We start from the raw sequence: 18,482 nt of genomic DNA on the forward strand, positions 1-18,482 counted from the left end.
AAGGGAAATTGCATGGAAATGGAAGGAGACCCTCAGGGTTATACAAAAGTACATACAAGAGGAAGTGAGGGGAAAGGGAAAAATAATACAAGGGGGAGAAATGAATGACAGTAGAGGGGGTAGAGAGAGAAGAGGGGAGGGGAGGGGAGGAGAGGGGATGGGGGATAGTAGAGGATAGGAAAGGCAGTAGAATACAACAGACACTAGTATGGCAATATGTAAATCAATGGATGTGTAACTGATGTGATTCTGCAATTTGTATACGGGGTAAAAATGGGAGTTCATAACCCACTTGAATCACAAGTGTGAAATATGATATATCAAGAACTATGTAATGTTTTGAACAACCAACAATAAAAAAAATTTTTAAAAAAATTAAAAAAAAAAAGAAATTCAGGACAGTAAAATTCAGTTCCACCAGCTACAAACATGCCGTCAGTAATTTCTTCATTCTTCAAGTTTTTATTTGTGAAACAGACAGGGAAGCTGAGTCAGAGGGAGAAGAGGGACTTTACTCAGTTGTAGTTGGAGCAGAACACCAGATCCATGCCTCATAATACCGATTTCATGCTCTACCCATGACTGTCATTGAGTTGGGGTTATGTTTTATGGTGACATAGATTCCCTGTTCTGTCACTGTCCAGGAAAGAATGTGTAGAACCCTATCCTAAAGTGTGTGTGGGGGGGTGTTACTAAAGTGTAAATGCTCCTTAAGTGATGAAGAGTCAGTTCCTCTGAGGATGTGAGAACTAGCTGCTGAAAAGTGCTTCTTTGGTCACTTGGGGGGAATTTTGCTAGTAGGTTGCTTTTTATGTCAGTTAACTCTAGTTTCTCATTCTCAACTTGGTAACTTGACTTTGATTTTTCCTTCCTGTCCTTTCAGATTTATTGTTGACAATTGTTGGCTCTGGAATTTTTACCTCAACTTCCTTTCATAGATTTTTGGCTTATCTTGTTCATCAGGTTCAGGGCACCTTCTGTTGCCTTAGTGGGAGTCCCTGACTCATTATTTTTGCCATTTTATAACTTTATAATTCTATTCCCAGATACCTCACTTTGCTGGTGGTTTTTTCCTGCCCCTCCCACAAAAGGTGGCAGAGGGATTTGGGAAATTTTCACATGTATGCCTACTCTCCACCTTATAAAGGTTGCTAAAGCATTTTATAAATGCAATTCTCCCAAAGACAGATTTGAACTTATGGGTCTTGAAAAGTGTCATTAATGGACAAATGTATTTCTAAACTAGCTTAAACTTGAGGGATCTAAAGAAGAGATGGTCTGAGAAAAGGCAAAGAAACTTAAGTTTTATGACATTTAATTAATTGGACATTCTGTACCTAATTAAGGAATAGACATGCTGCACATATTACGCAAGCTTTAGAAGTGACTAAATAATTTCTCTGCAGGTTCTCTGTGAACAGGAAGCTGTTAATAATCAATCTCTTTTGAAGTGGTGCTCATTTACTTCACCCTCCATGAACCGAGGTTATCTCCAGATGACTGGAAGTGCTATATACAGTCTGTTAATATAAGTGATTAAGAAATGTTGGACAGAAAGATTGTAGTGATAACATACTGTGTGGAGGGGGTGAATTCTTTACTTTTGTTTGTATTACTTTGTGGAATATATGCATTGTGTGTAGCACACTTTAGTAGGAATTTAAAATCCTTACCCAGCCCACATACCCACTCTTAATATGTTTTCCATCTGCTTTGTGTAGTTTAATGATATGGATAATTTAGGAGGGAGCTTATTTCTCTAACAAATTATATTCCTCTACACTGAAAAATGCTTCTAAAACTTAAGGGATCTCATTTTATTGTTTACTAAAATAAGTTTAGTAAATATCTATTCATAATTTGGGAAGGTAGCTTAAGGCAAGCCAGATATTAACTTGTCAGTGGCTGAACTATGGTATACATTTTGGTTTTCTGAATCCAAAGTCTTTTTTCTTTCTACTATGTTATGTTGCTTCTCTAAATAAAGTTAAAATTACAATGTTAAAAAAAATACTTGCTTGCTGGGCATGGTGGCACATACCTATAATCACTGTTACTCAGGAGACTAAGGCAGGAAGATGGCAAGTTTATAAGTTTGAGTCCAGCCTGGGCAATTCAGTGACTTAAAAAAATAAAATTGTTTGTTATATTAATTAGACTTGTCATTCGTATTGCTATTTTATAAGTTGTGAAGTCAGGTTTTGTAAGTGGTCTTAGATTCTGTCCTGGTTTTGAGGTCTTTGCTAATAGCATGTGTTACTGGTTGATATCTCTATATAATCTCTTGGGTATATAAGACAAGGTATCTTAGTTCGTTTTGCACTGCCAAAGCACAGGTTGATAATGATTTATAATTTATGATAAACAAAAATTTATTGGCTCACAATTCTGGAGGGTGGGAAGTCCGATATCAAGGTACTGACACTGTTGCCAGCTTTCTTGATATATCATGACATGGCTGAAGGCATCACATGATAGGAGTCAAAAAGAGGATGGAAGAGGGCAAGACAGGGTGAACCCACTCTTGCAATAAGAGCACTAGTCCATCTTGAGGCATAGCCCTCATGACATAAACACTTCTTGAAGGTCCCATCTCCCAATACCATCACAATAGCAGTTAAGCATCAACTTAATTTTGGAGGGGACAAACCATTGAACCACATCATAAGGCAAATGAAGCAGTATTTTGTCTGAGAACAGCCAAGCTATAGATGTCAAGTAGGAAGTGTTATAAGACCTGTTTCTCTCTCTCTCTCTCTCTCTCTCTCTCTCTCTCTCTCTATATATATATATATATATATATATATATATATATATATATATAAATTTTGTTTTCTTTGCTGAGAATATCTTTAAACTTCACAGAAGTACAGGATCACTGCCACTATTTTGGACCCTTGACTCAGAACAGATCCAAATAAGGCTGAAAAGAAGAAAAATATTGTAGACTCTTGTTGACATTTGTATATTGCATTCAGAATTCTATCAAAATCTTTATAGCAGTGCATCTTTGGGGAATGTTTGTTTTTTTGTTTTATTTTTTCTTTCTAGAACAGTCTTTCATAGTGTTTTGTGATGACTCCATTGCCAATTCTCTCCTTTTAAAGAGATTATATTTTGAATCACATTTCTTAATATTGCTATCCAGGAAAGATGGGTAGAATTTTTTGGCAATGTGGGCATGAAGTTCGAAAGATTCCTTAAGGCTTGGTGCCTTTATATTCTCATGCATTTTGAGAGCGTCTGTAGGAAGGAGGATGTCTTCTTTTGCATGCACATGCAAAAAAGACATCTAATGGTAGCATTAGCACTGTGGTTGTGACACTAATATTGAAGCTATAAATTGAGCTACTTTGTATAGAAAATAGTCTCACTTGAGCGAGTCTGTAGAGTTTATTTTGGGAATCTTGAATATTTCCTAATGTTGATGAGAATTGAGTCTGATGTTAGAAACCTTGGGGTATAAATTGTGCTGATAATTGGTCTGAGTTGAACCTGGAAAAAATGCTGATGTGTTCACTCTTAAGCAGAGTGATTCATCATGTAAGCCTTATCATGGACAGCTCTGGCAGAGCAAAGAGAAGTGAAGTAGGGAAAGACAAATTAAAGGAACCATGGAAACGGTGGCTGTCTATGCACAAGGAACTTTGAGGTCTTTAAGGAGAAGGTTCCTGAGTATCCAGATTCCTTGCCATTTTCATTACTGATTGGCTCTTGTTATATTTACGGGGAGCCACCCTACCTTTCCCTGTCACCTGAATGAAGTCTCCCATCTCCATTATTCTGTACCCACGGGATCACTTTTAGGCTTTTGTGGCTTCTCAGTCCGTTAGCTTTCAGAGCCATGGTCAGTCTGTTTCATGGCTCAGAACTGGCTATTCCGGTCCCCAGCGAGCAGTGGAGGCAAATGCTGTGGGCTTATGTTTGTGTTGGACATTTATTGCAAAAGATAATTGAGATTCTGCAGTTTCAAATACTTCAGGGGGAGTGTCTGGCACTAATTTCACATGACTGTTTTCAATTTAGCAATTAAAAAACCTTAATTGGTTTGTTTCCCTTATAAATATGAAATGAATGTTAATTTTAGAAAATTTAGAACTTACACAGAAGCAAAATGAGGAAATAAGAATCATCAATAATTCCTATCATCCAGGATAATAATTATTAACATTTAGTATGTATCCTTCTGGTGTTTTTCTGAATATATTATTTAAGTCATAAGTCTTTGGATGTAAGATATCCAATTATATGTTGAATAAACAACAAAAAGAGAGTGTACTGATTCATTAAAGGAAGAGTTTGGATATAGTTGGGTCTTTGGGGAAAGTAATTGATTTGAACAAAAGATTAGAGGAAGCTAAAAAACGCATTAAGAAGTAATGATTATCCAGATACATAGGCAGTGTGTCCCCTGTACTTTGACCAAGGCAGATGAGCCCTACTGGTATATGGGGTGAATGGAGGTATTGTGAGAATTCTTCTGCCTTTCTTGAGTTCTTACCTTTCTTTTCTTCTGGAATTCCCTGGCATGTGGCAAGTGTCAAATGACATAATTTAGAACTCAAGAAGGGACAGACCATACTCTGAGGTCTGTACTGACCCATTAAATGGCTGTTATCTGACAGCTAGATTTCCTTGGTTCCTGATTTGGTTTTCCCCACTGTGTTGTTTTGGCAGCTTGAATCTTGCCTCTCTGAGAACTTTGGGAGTTGACGTCCATGGCAGAGTACCAAGTGCCATCCTTGTACCCTCTCAGGGTGGTTTTTTTGCAGGTGGGGAACACTAACAGGTGCATCCTTTTGGGATCAAAGGAATGTCTATGTGTCAGTCATCCCATTTTTTTTCCCTCATAGCTGAATACTGTGCAAACCTGGATTATGTGAAATAGGAAAATGATATCATGGAAGGTAAAGTTCAGGAAAAAAATGCCAAAAATTGTAATTTTTTTCATTAGTTAACTTAATTACTTAGTGTAGGTCACCACTGAGTCTTCTTGGAAACAAATGACTGATTTAAATTCTGCTTCTCTTTCCAGTAGAAATTCTTAAAATATCAAAATAACACTAATAATATAATTAAGATAATTACAATTAATATAATTGGAATAATTAATAAAAGAATTAGACCAAAAAAGCTGCATACCAGTGATTTTTAATATGGTCACTGGAATTTCACAGGCCAGATTCATTTGATGGCTAAAATAATACTAACACCATGGCAGAGGTCCTAGTTTTAGTATTTTAACTCACTTTGTTGGCACAAATTATGAAGGAGGAAGATAGTAAGTGGGGAAATGTAAGGGCTACCACCATTTTGTTCTAAAGAATCCTGTGTATCTTATAGATGGATCTGAGTCATGACAACATTTTTGAAATGGTAAATCCTAGGTAAATTATATCATCTACATTTTAAAAATAAAATACTAAGGTACAGATATTTCCTAAAAAAGCCTGAGTGAATTCATTGAACTTACTCTGCTCCTGAGTAAGATAGTTTGGTAGGATTCTTAAATCTAGGTTCCTAGTGCTGTTGATTTCTCTACGGCTGAATAATAATGTCACAGAATATTAATGATAATTGTGGTAATTGACAGCTTTTCTTGAGTGGGAGTTTATTAATACATGGATTCCTACGTATATTTAAAATTATCCATTTTAATGAATGCTATTTAGCTGTTTCAGTTTCTTGGCTAATTTGAAACTGAAAAAGTAACCTTCTAATTTACCCCTCTAGAGCCCGCCAGCCTGTAAATTGATAATAATTTTCTGGATTGGTTGAGGTAAAGGTAGGTTAAGGCATAGGAAAAAAGAATGTATGGATGACTTGTATAGATTATTCCAGAATTTGGATTCTATTTTACAAAGGTTATTCAATGCAATTAACTTCATATTGCACATAATATGTCGAATTTAGCTGTACTCTAACCTATTAAAACTGAATCATAGAAGTGTGTAGCAGCACTTTTTTGGTTTCAAGTGGTAGAAAATTCAGCTCAGATTGCTTTAAAAGAAAATTGCCACAAATGATTGAAAAGTAATTGTTAGGCATGGCTAGATCTAGGTTTTTAAATGATGGCACAGAAACCTCTTTCTTCCTTGGTTCTGAGTTCTTCCATGTTTACTTTACTCCTGGGCACCCATTTCCTTTAGGGTTGCAAGATGGTCATCAGTACCTTGCAGTTTTCATTACCACGTTAATGTCTCAGTATAAAGCGAAGATTTATTTTCCAGTAGTTCCAGCCTAAGACTGACACTTATTCACACCAACTAGCTTGGTTTAGGTAAAGTGCTCACTCAAAAACAAATTGCTGTGGTCAGGAGTTTTGATCATTGCGTGCATCTGGGTCACAGCGGGAGGATTCAGCCCAGTGCATGAACCCACAAGTCTAAGGAAGGTTCTCTAAAGGAAATGAGGATACATTTATCAGAAAAAAAGGTCAGGGTGCTAAGAGGGCAAAACTAACAGGTATTGCTAAAACGGATGTTTTAGCATTTACAGGTTTATGAAGTTTCACTCATTTGGTTATTTCTCATTTCTTATAAGAGTGAAAATGAAGTTTGAGGATTTAATAGAACATTTAAGTATATTTTTAAGAGCACTACAGTGGTCTGATAATTAGATGAATTGTGGAAATTTTAACAACCATGATGTCTACCTATAAAATTTGTCTTAGGACGAAGGACCGAAATGAAATCTTAAAATGATAACTGTGTAAAGCAACTGGTAATAGCATATTGATCACTTTAATATTTTTTAGGCTTTTGTTTGAGAGCTGAGACTTCATAAGATTATAAACTTTGCTAAAGAGAAAATAAAAAATCCAGAAGTCCTCATTTAACCCACTGAAAATATATGTAGACTTGTCATGCTCAATATAAATTGTTTATTATGACCACCATTTCTATTAAAAATATATTTTTGGTAGCCTGCAGGGTGGCCACAGTGGGATGCTTCCCAGACTGAAAATAAAAGGGCACATTCACAAATTGCCTTTTGGTAGATAATGAACCAAATGTTCAATTAATTTACTTTAGGACTATCTCATATGCCAGTGTGATTTCTGCCTCTTCTGAAATCTAATCCTATTACTGTTTGTACTGTTCATATGGCAATCTGATCATGTTTTTCTTTTAATTAGTTTATTTATTTATTTATTCATTTTAAGTGAGAGTGTGCTAGCTAAGAAATGGTATTGGAAATTAAACAGGTGGGCTTGCAGCCATATAATTTACCAGTTCTGTGATCCTTAGGGAAGTCTCTTACCCTCTCAAAATTCAGTTCTCTATTTGTAATCAAGGGTTGTGTAAAGTAAATGATGTAATAACAGTGTTTCTCACAAGGCCTCTGCAGTCATTCAAAATGTTAGTTATTGCATATTACCATTTTATTGATACCATGTTCCTTATTATGTATTATCTTCCCATCCATAAATTCCCTAGGACAGGAACTTTGTCATAAAAATATTTTGTGATCTTTCAACAAACACTGTAGTATATTGCATACACTAAAAATTTAAGTCAGCCTTTCAGATCCATTAGTTCCACAACCAAGTATTTAACCAGCCATGAAGACATTGGAAGGCCTACAATAAGTGTGTCTGTACTTACTATAGACTGACTTTTTTCTTTGTTATTGTTGCCCAGACAATGTCATATAACAACTATTTACATAGCATTTACATTCTATTAGAAATTTTTAATAACCTAGAGATGATTTAATGTACACAAGAGGATATGTGTAGGAGATATGCAACACTAAGCCACTTTACATAATGGATTGAGAATCTGCAGAGTTTAGTATCCATGGGTGGAGGGCCTGAAACCAATCCCCCGTGTGTGGACTCCAAGGGATGATTGTGACTATATTAATTATGTTACCAAATGGCAGTGTGCCATTGCTAGACCTCAGAGTTTCCATTTTGTCAAACCATGTCATTTTCCAAGATGCTCTTAAAAAGAGCCAGAGAAAAGGGCACAGGAAGAGCTCTTCTGAGGAACTAGGGCAAAATATGTATTATTTATTCATTCATTCTCCTTCTTATTTTTCCCACTCATTCTTCTTTGTATAACTTAACTGTACCCAAAGTAGGCACCAATAATAGTTTAAGTTTTTAACTAGATGAATGACTTAGAAAAAAGCATGACAGAGTATAGTAATATATAAAACACAAAGCAGGTAGATATCAACTCTCCTGATAGAGGTACAGATTAAATGTTGTGGTCCCTCATAGGGGGAGATAGCATCTTGCAGAGGAAAACATTTGCCCAAGGTTTTCATTCTCTTATTTGAGGCTTAGTCCACATTCAATGTCTACTTTATTTGATCACATGACCACTAACGTGAAGAGGGATTAAAGGAAGGATAGGTTAAGAGCAGTTTTCAAAACTTTAATGTTTTCTGTTTTATAGTTCTCAATGTGAGATTTATTTTGCAAATCATTTTTATATACTTGAAACTATCCAAGTTTTATTCAGCCACATCTAATTTCTTAGTTTGGCATTTAAAGTTATGTGATAGTTCTGTGTTGGTCTTGGAAGAGGGCACATAAAATGCAGCCCACCTTCTGGTTTGGTGTCTAGCTGGGAGGAAAATTACCTATAGAATGTTGGTAAGAATGAAGAGGCTGTGTGCCTGTAGAAGTCATTCAGACACAAAGTGTTATTATGACTGTAAGGTACAGCCCCTTGCTGCTGTACATGGGATACTGAAAAAGATAGAATTCAAAACTGGGAAGTGGAGTTGGAGCCAGGAGGGAAAAGGGTATGCTCCTATTCTAAATAAGAAAGGTGAAACAAAAACAGAAAGTGAGCAGGTGTGCTCCTCTGTGAGTCACAAGACAGTTTTGTCTGGGAGACAGGGTTGGGCACAAAGATAGGGGCTGGCAACTGTGTGGACTCTTCTGCAACTGGGGATGGTAGTGGGGTCTCTTCTGAGCCACCTCTGATTGATGGATAGTGGCTGTCCAGATGAACTCTGAGGCCAAGTCCAGGCTGAGTGGGAGTGAATGTGGTGATGTGTAAGAGATGTCTACTGTAGATGCTGGTGGTGGGGTGGCCGTGGCCAGCTCTCCTGCCTGCCTTCTTGTCTCAGTGGAATTTGGGAGTGCTGGGTCTCCTGCTAACCCCACAGAACACTTTGTTATCCTTCATGTGGACCCTGGTCAGAGATAACCACAATGATGTAGGAACGTGACGATTTGTCCATTTCATAAGTTGTACAATAGGAAGAAGGCAAGCACTATTCAAGGTACCCCGATAAGATGTGAAAAAGAAATGACTGTTTTAATCTCAGTGTTTCTACTTCAAAAACCAAAATGTGTTCTCATCAGAGCACAGAATTCCAAAGAAAATCAAGGTATATTAGAGGCATGGACTTCACTTTGATTTACTGGTTTTGCTGACCAAAAAAAAAAAAAAAGAAAAAAAGCAATTGGATTAATTTGACAATTCTTCCCTCCCTGGGAATCTCCCTTTTTTTCTTCAGGTTCTCTTTTACAATGAAGTTAGTTTAGTTATTACTTAGGATCAATGTATTCCTATTCAACATAGTTGACTTTCTGATATACTCCCTACCCAGGTATTAAGTGAGGCTAAAGGGGTTTGTTATTTCCCTTTTGTTCTTTGTTGTCTGTTCCTGGGAATGTAGACACACCTGTATGTTCTCATCCCTGAAGCCACTTAATTCACTGAAGTGAAACAGGCACCACTCTGGCATTTTTCTTTCCAGTCTTACACATTTTCAATATGCAGTGATTCTCAAGGTCAATATTTGTGAGAATTTTCTTTCTTAAACTACAACTGTAGCTCCTTCATCATTATCATCCCCTTTGGCAGATGGGAAATTTGAAACACAGAGAGATAAATTAGCATGTTTCAGGTCATACAGCTAATTAATAACAGTTAAGATTCAAACCTAGGCAGTCTGGCTTCAGAGTCTATACTCTTCTCTCTGCAATGCTGTCTCTCCTATTTATTTAGTTCATTTCCCTACATAATCAAAGGCTATGGGAAACAGTGAATTCCTGACATAACTCATGATCCATCAATTCTCTGTGTATCTTTGTGTTGAGTGATGTTAGCAGTCTTTGGGAAGGGTATTTGCGGGTGACAGGGACTCTCCTTCAGGTCGTTATTTGCAATACAATTGCTGTGGCCTCTTCAGAAATCATAGGGGAGCAATTGAAGAAATTTACTAGAGTCACAAGTTAGTTTATGACACATGATTGTGAAATTTTACTTCCCAAAGGATTATTATACTCCTTGCTCAGGAGATAAGATAACATATAAGAAGTGTCAGAAATGGTACCTGATGGCACCTAATGATATCACCTGGGGTGATGTCACATTCTTTTTCCATTCCATTTTGCTGAAGCCACTTTGAGTTGCTGTCAGGGAGAGTGATTGGTATTTTCCTGTATGGAGGATGCTGGTCCAGAGAGCAGTGCGCTGTGGAGCAGCCCCAGCAGGGATGTGTGCTGTTGGTGCAGGAACTTCTGCTGTTTAACCTGGAAAAAACATTTGTTCCCTGTTAGAGGGGGTGGACAGGCCTATATCCCATCTTTAGGAATGTACAAAAAGTTGATTGTTCAACCCTGGACTTCACCCTAAGCTACTTCTCCCTTAGGGATCTTTGATGTTGAATGCTGATGAAAAGGTAATCGAATTTGTGATTGTCAGTTCCAGGACCACTATAAAGAAATGAAGTGACTAAATGGAGCAGCATGAACATATGTTCCTTAGGATTCCAAATTCCACTGGTCATTTCTTCATTTTCATGCCCTCCCTGATCACCTAAAATACTTATTCCAATTTCTTGATTGGAAAGGCATTGCAAATGTTTTCACGCAAAAGTCTTGGAACTTTAGATCCTTTTTTTCTTCCAAAGATTTTCAGAAATTTCAAAGCCAAGGGGTTACAGAAATAAAATACACTTATTGTAACCAAATCAATATGTATTCAATTACCTTAATGTTCTGAAAACACTTATAGTGAGCAAATATATTCTCTTGGTTTGTATGCTAATTTATTGATTCATTTAGCAAATTAATTAATTGCTTATTGTTTATTTCCCCTACTTGCATGATAATATCAGGAATAATTTTTTTTCATGTTTTATCCTTTATCTTCAGAGCATGAAATAGAGACTATTTAGAGGATAGACTGTGCTCAATACACATTGCTGAGTGAATACATGGATGGATTGTAAAAACTTAGAACTTATAGAAAAGAAAACATTGAAGCTCTAGAAATAATCTATATAACATTTAAAATGTGCTTTAGTTTAAATATACCTGTATAGTTAAATAAACCTGTGATTAAGGCAGTCCTTGCTTTATGCACTAGTGCAAGACTATAAAAAATGATCACACAAGCCAAAATCAATACAAAGCAATCCTAATAATCCATGGGAAAAGTTACCATTGTTCCTTGACCTTTATAAAAATTTCAAAACATTAAAATCTCTCTTGATGTTGGCTATAATGGTACAGGGAAATGGAAAACAATGTTAAAACTGCTATTTACTTAGTACACAGTAATTTAAGACATTAGAAACATTGAGATTAAAACGGTTATTTCTTTTTTCACATCTTATCAGGGTAGCTTGAATAGTGCTTGCCTTCTTCCTATTATACAACTTATGAAGTGGACCAAACAGGTGTTTTCCTTTTAATGCCTAGACAAATTGTCACGTTCTCTGTAGTTGGGATCAGCGTACAGCATTTATTCTTTATGCTTTTTGTGTCAAGCCGTGGTCTCTTGGGTTTCTCTAGTGTGAAGTTTTTTCCAGCATCATTCACTTCTTATAAGACATTGTCATCTTTTTCATCATGGCTCTTTTTCTTATAGATGTTGATAATTTGCCTTCACAAAGTTCCTTATATTCAGAGTCTCTTAAATGGCGACTGGCAACATTGTCAACATTCCATGGATGGCGATGTCTTCTGCAGCTCTCTCTGTGTTTGTTTCAGATTTCACTTCTTCTAACATCATCAGTTTCTTTGTTGGCCAGTTTTCTCTTTTGATGATCCACATCATGTGTATTTACCACAGAAAGGCAAGAAGGCAACACAACTACACACTTGCTGTCTGTGTGAATTGAGTAACAAGCTTTTAGTGGCCAGTCACTGACGCATTGAAAGAAGAGCCATGGGGCTAGGGTTGAAGTTCAGTGTAAGAGCACTTCCCTAGCATGTGTGAGGCACTGGGTTTGATTCTCAGCACAAATAAATAAAATAAAGGTCCATCAATAACTAAAAGATATTTTAAAAATATTAAAAAGAAAGAAGAGCCATGATTGGTGACTGTTCAGCGCGCACGTTTGTTAATTAGGTAGTGATTTATGGACTGAAGAGCTAGCAGCAAAGGTTTTACTTTATGCAATTACAGTTACTATACTATGTTAACAGAAATTTGAACTGTGTTGTTAAAGGATTGAAATTATTTAACTAAACTGTGCTACCTGAAATACACACATGTTGGAACTGAGCAAAGTGAGGGTTGCCTCAATTTTGGGCTTTGATTTATGGATATGTATTGTGCATTTTTTCTTTACTAGAATAGGGCCACTTTATGCCTATGATTATTTTTTTTTCATTTGATTTTATAGGGTATACATGTAAAAACCCTGCAATCTTGAATTCATGTTTTATGACTGCATGGTATTTTGCTATATATTTGTACCATGTTTAGTTAACCAATCCTTCTTTCTTTTTTTTCTCAATTATGAACAATACTGCAAAGATCACCACTGTAGCAAAAATCTTTGAAACAGCATTTATTTGAAATGAATGTATTTTTATTGGAAGAATTCCTGGCTTATAAGATATACTTTTAATAATTTTTTTTAGTTATAGATGGACACAATACCTTTATTTTATTTATTTATTTTTATGTGCAGCTAGTGCCTCACATGTGCTAGGCAAGTGCTCTGCCAATAAGCCACAATCCCAGCCACCAGGATATAGTTTTAAAACATTTCCACATCCTTCCAAATTTCCCTTTAGAGATTTTTTTCCCCATTTAGATTCCTACTAACAACCAACACAATTTCACAATTTCTGAACATTGGGCATTGTCATTCTTTTCCATTGTTATATTTCAACAGATGAAACATATATACTTTAATAATTAGTTTTGATTACTAATTAGGTTGAATATTTTTCATGGATTTATTTGCAGTAAATAAATTTTGACCTTTCGAATTTTATTTTGTCCTGTATTTATGTATTTTCAGACGGTGGGCATTTTCATGTTTTATTAGGTTGTTTGTATTGAAATCTAAATATAAATCTACTGATTTATATATTATATTCATGTGTGTGATATACATTAATTGCATCTGTATGTATATGTCATTGGATTATTATTATAAAAGTATACATGGGCCTTAGTTTTTAATGTGACCATCAATTTCCAAATGCTTTCATCCCTCTCTTTTTTAAAAAAGAGAAAATAACCTACAACCTGGGGGAAATTCTAGTTAAATTTTCATTACATGATTTCCAGGAGATGGGGTCAAAAGGAGCTAGTAGGGCATTCAATTATCTGCTTAAGTGTGTTGGAAAACTTTTTCCCTCTCAGGTGTACAATATTTTACTTGGACTTGTTTTTCAAGTGCATTGAAGTGTGACTAAATATTTTTGGGTACTGCCATTATGTAAAAAAGAGACCTCATCTTGTTAAATATTCCTTTACCAACTTTGCAGTTTGTCAGTTATGGTCAGCGAGGAGCCTGGGAGGGCATGGGCTCAGACATTGGACAGAGGGAGGGTGGGTGGAAGGTGTGGGCCTAAGGAAAACCCAGGATTGGGGTGCTCTGTTGCCCCTCCCACTGCTACATGAAAAAAGTGATTGGTTCAAGATGATTTCCGTCTTATAATTTTGGATGGGTCATAAGTGAGGAAGGAGGAGAAGTCATGTGGTTGGGCCTCAGCACATCTGAGGGCGCAAGGTTCTTGGTTACAAACTACACAGACCTGGAGCGCAGTTCTTTTGGAAAACTGAGATACAGTTTGGACCAAAAGAAGAGAGACCAACTTTGAGTGCTTTTTGGCTTTAGGTTGGGGATAAGGGAGAGTCAGCAAGAAAGATGTCTACTGAAAATGTGGAAGGGAAGCCCAATAACCCTGGGGAGAGAGGAAGATCTCGGAGCTACACTTTCCTCCGGGTTGTCCAGCCAGTGTTTAACCACAGTATTTTCACTTCTGCAGTCTCTCCTGCCGCAGAACGCATCCGGTTCATCTTGGGAGAGGAGGATGACAGCCCAGCTCCTCCCCAGCTCTTCACCGAACTGGATGAGCTGCTGGCCGTGGATGGACAGGAGATGGAGTGGAAGGAGACAGCCAGGTGAGGCATGGCTGATCATATGCTGTACTAACTCAGGGAAACGAGTGTGGGGCATGATAGGTGAGCCTGCAGGTGCCTTCCTCTCACCTCCACACCCTGAATGGGCAATGAGGGTGGTGTTGCTGCTGCATTAAGACCCCTATTTCTTCTTTTTTTCTATATTGACATGGATGCAGGGCACCCTTCCTTTCACTGTTGAATCATAGTCTCATTGCCCTGTGCTGTTGTAAGTTTGACTTTTATAATGAATGAGAAGTTGATCTCAATTTATATTTCTACTTTATGGTAAAGTATTTTATAGAGATAATAAACTCAGGCACCCAAAGATGATAGCCAACAGGTATGCAAATAACTCCAATTTATCTTGTGAGACCTTGTTTTATTCTCACTCCATGATAAGAGAAGCATTGTGAAGACTGTGATAGGAATTTGCAGAGTAGGATTTCAAGTAAAAACCTGTCATCTTCTAAACATCCAGCTAAAAGCAAGTAGAAGGTTCACTTCAATCTGGAGTTTAAAGACCTCAATTTACTTTTATGCTCTGTTTCCTGTTAGCTGAATGGTATTTAATTTCTTTGGTTTTATGCCAGATTCAGTGGTTTATGCCTATAATTCCAGTGATTCAGGAGGCTGAGGTAGGAGGAGTGCAAGTTTGAGGCCAACCTCAGAAGCTTATTAAGACTCTGCCTCAAAATAAAAAATAAAAGAACTGCATATATAACTCAAAAGAAAAAAAAAAGAACTCTGGCTTCATTATCAATAAAGAGTAGATAAAGTTCATTGGATTAGACAGAGCAATGAAGGGAAGGGAGGGGGTGTGAGAATAGAAAAGTAGAATGAATCGGACATAACTTTCCTATGTTCAGTTATGAATGCACAACCAGTATAACTTCACATCCCGTTCAGCCACAAGAATGGGATCCTAACTAGAATAAGTTGAACTCCATATATGTGTAATATGTCAAAATACACTCGACTGTCATGTATATGTAAAAAGAACAATAAAAAGTGTAGATAATCATACCTATTATGTATGATATGTATTTATGTTATATAAAATGTGTCATATTGGGACTGGGGTTGAGGTTCAGTGTTAGAGTGCCTGCCTCGCACATGTGAGGCACTGGGTTTGATCCTCAACACCACATAAAAATAAATAAATACATTTTAAAAATGTGTAACATATTATGTATAATTATATCATATTTTTATCTACACACACACACACACATATATATATATATATATATAGATATGGAAATGCTTTCTACATTATTAACCACTATAACAGGTAGATAAGCTTTCATGAGTTTCATGATTTCTGAGCTTTCCTTTACAAATAAATTCAGTTACATATCCCAGAGTAAATCTTCTTTTGTGACATGAATAATTATGTGATATAAAGACTTTGATATAATGTAGTTATTGGTCTCTCATTGTTTTGTAATATAGAGATACCAATTTGTTTCAGTTTTCTAAATAAAATAATGTTAAGCTATGTTTTTTATAGACAATAATTTATTCATATCAATTCAATTCACCCAGTGCTTTTTTGAGTAAGTAGTGTATACCCAAGCACTATTTTATGTTCTGGGAGTGCAGTAGGGGAGCAGAAGAAACACATACAGTGATCTCTGTACTTTATTGAAAAGTTTGAAGCAAGTTCAAAATGCTGTGTTACAATCTGAGGAATACCAATCAGTATCCTGGTTTTTAGTTTAAGAGAAATAAAGCTAAAAAAGGCAAAGGTCTCCTGTGGTAATTGATGGAAATGGGACCTTCATCTGCTCTTCTATTCTAGATAGGCTATTCCAGAGTCAGAAAGAAGTTAATATTTTCATCATTATGATCAGTCAGAACAGATGAACTATAGAGAGCAAGCTCAATAGTCCCCCTTTTTCGACATCAGGGCTCTTTTAAGAGTTACAGGAAGGACTATTTTCTGAGGCATATCTTGAAAGTTTCACATATTATACCATTTACGATGAAGTCTTTGTCAATTTGATTGGGTTTTTATAGGTTAGGTACTCAGACTATGCTTTACAGATTTATGAATTTATTCTTATTTCCACAAATTTAAGTATTGCTGAATGTCTTCAGCCATTTGGTATTTTTAATACTGGAGAGGTTTTGTAAATTGATTCATTTGATAATGATTGAGAGGCTTTTATTATTCACCAAGAATTTTGAGGTAGCTTGGACTTACAGACATACCTGCTTTTAAAAAGTTTAGTAGAACCCATGAAGACTTTCTTGCTTTCCATAACTTAAACCATGGTCAGCAAAGAAAAAAGACATTAGGTTATTCCTTACCCTCACACAGTAGCATTAAGACAAGGGATCCGTTTTTCAAATATTTTATTTCCACTTAATGGGTAATTCTCCTTCTAATTGATATCTAGAGGGAGTGTGCTTGTTTAAACTCGTCTGTTTAATACTGAATTAATTTTTCTCTTTTACTTACAAAGCTTTGGTAGCACATCTGTATTTTACTCTAATGCTGTCAAAGATTTTTCCTTTTTGCTCTTTGGGACCTCTTGTGACACAGAAATTGTCTCTTATTTCCCTTTTTAAGAACCAATAACTTGTATACTAAAAATCTTTAAAATATAATTTTAGTCCTTAAAGTATCCTCCGAAAAGAAGGCTTCAAAGCAAAAACTTTTACTAGTGTCTCCATTTTATTCTCTTTTCTTTCTTTCTGTTAGGAAAGTATGGAGTGAAACTTGTATTAGTGCAACCTCAATTATGTGTTGTTAGGTCTTGGTCTAGCCTTGGCTTTGCTGTTCTCTGATTGTTTAATTTTGAACATATCACGGGGTCTTCCTGAGTTTGTGTTTTCTGTTCTATCAAAGGATCATAATATTAGGTTGTAGCCTCTCTAACATAGGCATATTTTATTGCTCTAAAATTTTGTTCAGATGTGTGTATTGTTGTAGTTAGCTGTGGCTGGTTTGATTCTTATTTTTATCTTGAAATTTTGTAGTTATCATAGAGTGCAGGGATTGTTATCTGTTTTTTATTTCAGTCAAAAGTAGACTGTGCTTTATTTGACAATTATCCTTAGTCCCCAAAGGGTGGAGAGGTTGCAGTTCATTGTATAGGTAACCCAGTGTTGAATGAGATGGGCTTAATATTTCCCTTTAAGATCATTACAGATTGAAATGATCTTGAATTATTTACTACCATCTTTAAAGACTTTTTTTAAGCATCTTTGCCATCTTAGTGATGTAATCAGTTTCTCAGAGATTGTATTGGAGGTAGGAAGAGCATTGGGAGTATACTGTGTGTCAGGGAGAAGTTGTCTAGGAATAAAAAGCGCTCAGACTCATTAATAGCCCACACTTTATAACTTCTCATATGTAGTATTTGCCACAATTACTATTAATTAATTTTTATCACTAATTTGTGTTTTTATTATTTTCATCTGTTTTCCCTCATGACACTAAAGCTGGGGACTACTATGGCTGTTCACTATGGTGTTCCCAGTGCCTTGCTGTTCTTGATTCATACTGGGTGATAAATATTTGTTGAATATGTGATTAGTTCATAACTGTTTGCCTTAGAAATAACCACTTTGAATATAATGGTTTTTTAGACATATTAGTTGGCCAAAGTTGGAATTCTATTATAATTTGATGACGCTTGTGGAACAACAGCCCCAAGGTACCTAGCATATCACTGATAAAGCTCAGAAGAGGACCTTTGTTTAAAGTTTTAAACTACTTCATCAATGTGTGAATAGCACCTGCATTTTTATCTCTAAGCTAGACTTCTTTCTTTACTTAATTGGAATTAAATATAATTGGAACTATTGGGAGTCTCAAAATCCATGTTTCCAGATCTGCGGCTCCTACAGATTTCCCCATGTCAGTAAATAATTTACTCTTCTAGTTGTGTCAGCCAGAATGTTGGTCTTTTTTGATGCCTGTCTTTCCCTATACCTGCTATTTAATCAACTGGCAAATTCTGTTTCTGCCTTAAAGGTACTCAGATATTCAGATGTCTTACCACATTTCACCTTTAGTACTCCCATGACCCTGGCTCAGGCTACCATCTTGCACCTAGATTACTGTGAGTGGCTCCACCTAGTTGGTCTCTCTGCACCAGCCCTTACTTCCCTCATGAGCTGTCCACC

At 36.2% G+C, this 18,482-nt stretch overlaps 1 protein-coding gene across 7 annotated transcripts in view; it reads left to right on the forward strand.

Annotated features, from left to right (window-relative positions):
* The window catches only part of Slc4a4 (solute carrier family 4 member 4), a 335,973-nt gene that overhangs the window by 118,190 nt on the left and 199,301 nt on the right, over positions 1 to 18,482 (forward strand). For 6 of the 7 annotated variants that reach the window (XM_048785765.1, XM_048785761.1, XM_048785764.1 and 3 more), the window contains one exon: positions 14,210 to 14,345. In XM_048785765.1, the coding sequence (XP_048641722.1) occupies positions 14,210 to 14,345 (136 nt within the window). Of the gene's footprint in view, positions 1 to 13,814; positions 14,346 to 18,482 lie in introns of those variants that run through there. The other variant, XM_048785767.1, reaches the window with a different exon arrangement.

Source organism: Marmota marmota, unplaced genomic scaffold (genome assembly GCF_001458135.2).
Source record: "Marmota marmota marmota unplaced genomic scaffold, marMar, whole genome shotgun sequence".
NCBI classification, from domain to species: domain Eukaryota; kingdom Metazoa; phylum Chordata; class Mammalia; order Rodentia; family Sciuridae; genus Marmota; species Marmota marmota.